This window comes from Mandrillus leucophaeus, unplaced genomic scaffold (genome assembly GCF_000951045.1).
Source record: "Mandrillus leucophaeus isolate KB7577 unplaced genomic scaffold, Mleu.le_1.0 Scaffold448, whole genome shotgun sequence".
NCBI classification, from domain to species: Eukaryota; Metazoa; Chordata; class Mammalia; order Primates; family Cercopithecidae; genus Mandrillus; species Mandrillus leucophaeus.
This window is the reverse complement of record NW_012104787.1, coordinates 2,057,703-2,061,808: the sequence shown is the minus strand read 5'-3', so window position 1 is coordinate 2,061,808 and position 4,106 is coordinate 2,057,703. Positions and strand designations below refer to the sequence as shown.

The 4,106-nt window shown below is 39.4% G+C and overlaps 1 protein-coding gene across 1 annotated transcript in view; it reads right to left on the bottom strand.

Moving 5' to 3' along the window:
• Positions 1-448: 448 nt before the first annotated feature.
• Positions 449-4,106, bottom strand: part of FAM71D (family with sequence similarity 71, member D) — a 40,637-nt gene continuing 36,979 nt past the window's right edge. The window contains exon 9 of the mRNA XM_011994240.1: positions 449-530. Coding sequence (XP_011849630.1) covers positions 449-530 — 82 coding nt within the window. The remainder of the gene's footprint in view (positions 531-4,106) is intronic.

Genomic DNA, 4,106 nt, shown 5'->3' with positions numbered 1-4,106 from the left:
ATATCCGTATCCTTTTGCTATGAAAAAAAGAGGTCTTAATTGTATTGGCTGATCTAAAAAGCAGGTTGGGAAATAGCATGATAAGGTTGCAAAGAAGTACAGAAATGAGAGGAATCGCTATGGTAGCACAACACATAATTCTCTTCCAGTGCCTCACCTGAAGCCCCCTCTCCTCTTCCCTGTGCTGATGTTATCTTTTGACCCATGATGGATTCTAGAGCAGAAACCACAACAAACCCCTAACATTTCATTCCACTTATATTGTTACTACAGTAGAATAAGATTTAATGTTAAAAGACCCCACTTACTGACAACTTTTTTGTGTGACAGTATCATAGCTATCATGTATTCCTATAGAGACTTATAATTAAAAAGTTACCTTTCGGGTTGTCTTACATGTTTTTCCACCAACTTTGTCTTTTTCTGTTTTACTTTTCTTTCCTCACATTCATTCCCTTGAGAAAAGGGGAGACAGATGAGGCACAAGTTTGAGGAAATTAGAAGGAGATTTGATATGAGGGGAGAGAACCAGAGGGAAAAAAGAAAAAGAGTAGGGAAAGTAGAGAAGAGATCAATAGAGAGGAAGTGAGAAAGAAAGAAAAAAAGTCAAAAGCAGGAAAAAAAAAAAAGGCACAAAAGGAGAAAGAACTTATTTTGAATATGAAATTCAGATTATGTCCTAACCACCTCATCAAAAATGTATTTATTCTTGCAATGGAGCCTATTGTTGAATTTCACAAGCAGGTTCCCTTTTAGAGGGCTCCCTCCTTTTTTATTAAGCCTGGGTTTTATAAACAAAGAATAAACCTGGCTGCTTAGGATTCCAAGGAATTTGGTTTGTAATATTTAAGAGGAACATGGAAAAGAAAGATGGGTAAGGGTGGGAAGGAAACTCCCAATATTTAATGTGATTTTCCCTTCTGTTCTTTCCTTGAATCTCTATCCTTTGTCTCTGAAAAAATATCAAAGAACCAGAGATAAGCCTATAATTTGGGCTCACTATAAAAAAATTTTAAAGGTAAAGGAAAATTAATCCTAGAAAGGCAAAAACTTAAAGTTCAGAAAGTAGAGAAATGGGGCCGGGCGTAGTGGCTCATGCCTGTAATCCCAGCACTTTGGGAGGCTGAGGTGGGCGGATCATGAGGTCAGGAGATTGAGACCATCCTGGCTAACACAGTGAAACCCCATCTCTACCAAAAAAAAAAAAAAAAAAAAAAAATTAGCTGGGCATAGTGGCATGCATCTGTAGTCCCAGCTACTCAGGAGACTGAGGCAGGAGAATCGCTTGAACCTGGGAGGCAGAGGTTGCAGTGAGTTGAGATCGTGCCACTGCACTCCAGCCTGGGCAACAGAGTAAGACTCGTCTCAAAAAAAAAAAAAAAAAAAAAAAAGAAGAAGAAAGAGAGAGAGAGAAAGAGAAAGAAAGAGAAATTAACCCAGATCCAGAGAGACAAATTTAATGTGGACCCTATTTCATTCTTAAACTTGTCATACAAACAGTGCATTTGAAGTGCCACTTTATCCCAAAACATTATGCAGAAAGGAGAAAAAAATGTAATTTTCACAAACTGTTGAGAGGTTTGAGAAGATGAATTTGAGATCATGGTCCCTAACTAGCACTGCCCAGGAGCTGGGTGAATGTGAATCAGATGAGCTTAACAGTGCCAGGAATTTGTTTTACTACTGTGCAGAGCAGTTATTATTCTGATTTCCACATATAATATAAATTAGAATTACAGACTCATTTTTAATTTGCACTCCAATTACATTTAATAAAATGAGGAATTAAGATTCAGCTAGTCTGCTTTTCTTGGGGTACAGGGTGTTGAGAGTAAAAGTGTATGGAAGGGGAACAGGTGATTTAGAGGAGAGTGAAAATGGGGAAAGAAATGCTAATCAGGGGAAAAACTGAAAAACTATACAAGCCTAAGTAAGAGAAAAGTGGGAAAACATGGGAGAAAAAGGTGGAAAGAAATAAGAAATACATAAGAAAAAACAGAGAAAATAATTAATACTTTGTGGAAAACTGCATGCCCATTTTGTATGTTGTACCACCCTTGTGATTTAACAAGCCCAGAGTGGAATTTTGCTGCTCATTTGCTGTATCTTTGCTTAGCTCCTGATTTCCAAATCCCCATTGCAAGCTGCCTGCTAGATTGTCAAAGATGAGCCCCAGAACTACAAACATGGCAGCTCATAGAATCTTAACTGCCAAAAGGGTCTTGAGACAACTAATCATGCCCTCCTCCTCCCCTCACCCCAGCCACTTGCACACACTTTTCATAGTTGAGGAAATTGAGGCCCAGAGAGATTAATGACCATGTAATACAGGAAGTGTAGTTAGAACCAAAACCTAGGGCATTTGATTCTAACTTCAGTGTTTCAGAGTGGATTTCTTAATTTTTCCCCTCCAAAATGTTTCCAATTCCTTCTCCCAGCTTGTTTCATAAGGTTACTATCACCTAGTCATCATGTTGTCTCCCAAACTGACATACCCAGTTTTTTTTCCTCTGGTCCCCACAGGCAGTAAGTCAATAACTCTTGTTGACTATGGATTCATGTCCTTGTTTCCACTGTGAGTGCTCCTCACCTGGTTCAGACTTTGGCACACTTCATCTGACTGTTAGAGTAGCTTTCTAACTGGTCTCCCTACCTCTAGCCTCCTCCAGCTTCTCTTAGAGACTGCAGTCAGAGTAATTATCCTAAAACATAACACTAATGTTGTCATTTCTCTGTCTTTCAGTGGCTCCTTTTTAGCTACCTAACTTCTTAGCATGATCCGTTATTTCCGTAATTTGGCTCCTGCCTTGCTTTCCAGCCACATGTCTCACTACTCCTGAATTGGAGATGCCCAATACTTTCCCATTTGTTTGATTTTGCTCACCCCATTTCCTATATTCAGGATATCCTCATTTTCCCCTTTCCTAACTCAAAGACTGCCTTTTTTTATTTTTATTTTTATTTTTTTGAGACGGAGTCTCACTCTGTTGCCCAGACTGGAATGCAGTGGCGCGATCTCGGCTCACTACAAGCTCCGCTTCCCGGATTCACGGCATTCTCCTGCCTCAGCCTCCCGAGTAGCTGGGACTACAGGTGCCCGCCACCATGCCCGGCTAATTTTGTTTTGTATTTTTTAGTAGAGACGGGGTTTCACAGTGTTAGCCAGGATGGCCTTGATCTCCTGACCTCATGATCTGCCCACCTTGGCCTCCCAAAGTGCTGGGATTACAGGCGTGAGCCACTGCACCCGGCCCTGCCTTTTTCATAGAGTCTCATTATTTCCTTTCCTGAGCCAAAACTAAGTTCTGGACTCTTCTCTTAACATATACTTAATTAACATACATTCTGGTTTTATTATTTGTGCACATGTCCTAAGGCTAGGTAACATATTCTGTTATTTTACTATGTTTTGTTTTGTTTGAGACAGCATCTCACTCTGTTGCTTAGGCTGGAGTGCAGTGGTGCAATCACAGCTCACTGCAGCCTCAAACTCCCAGGCTCAAGCCATCCTCCTGCCTCAGCATCCCAAGTAGCTGAGACTACAGGCACACACCACTATGCCCAGCTATGTCCAATTCTTTTTTAATCCCTCCCACAGCCTGCACAGTACTTCATATATGATAGGTAGGAATCAAATTGTTCAATTGGACAAAACTGAGTCTGTGCTAGAAAACAGGTAAAATAATTAGTCACATAGAGAATGAAGACAACAATGTCGATGCTTTACATTAATTTGAAACTTCCATGGCTAAATACATGACTGTCTTAGAATGTACATAGAGTGTACTAATTGCATGTAATATTTTTAATAGTAGTAAGGCTGCTAGTAGATTTACCCTTGCTTTTAGAAACTAAGAGGAAAATATTTGCCTATACTAGATCTCTCTGAAATTTCTACAAATTTAGTTTGATTTCTTTATGAAATACAGTTTAGGGTAGAAATTAATAGATTAAAATTCTGTACTGCAAAGGAGATTTTACGCTTTTCTTATAAGTTATGATAGCATTTCCCTATAATGTTCTCAGGTTCAATAGTATAGATTGGAATATAGGCCAAACCACATTACAGTGAAGTTCATCTGGTACTTTTAGACACTAAAGCCCAA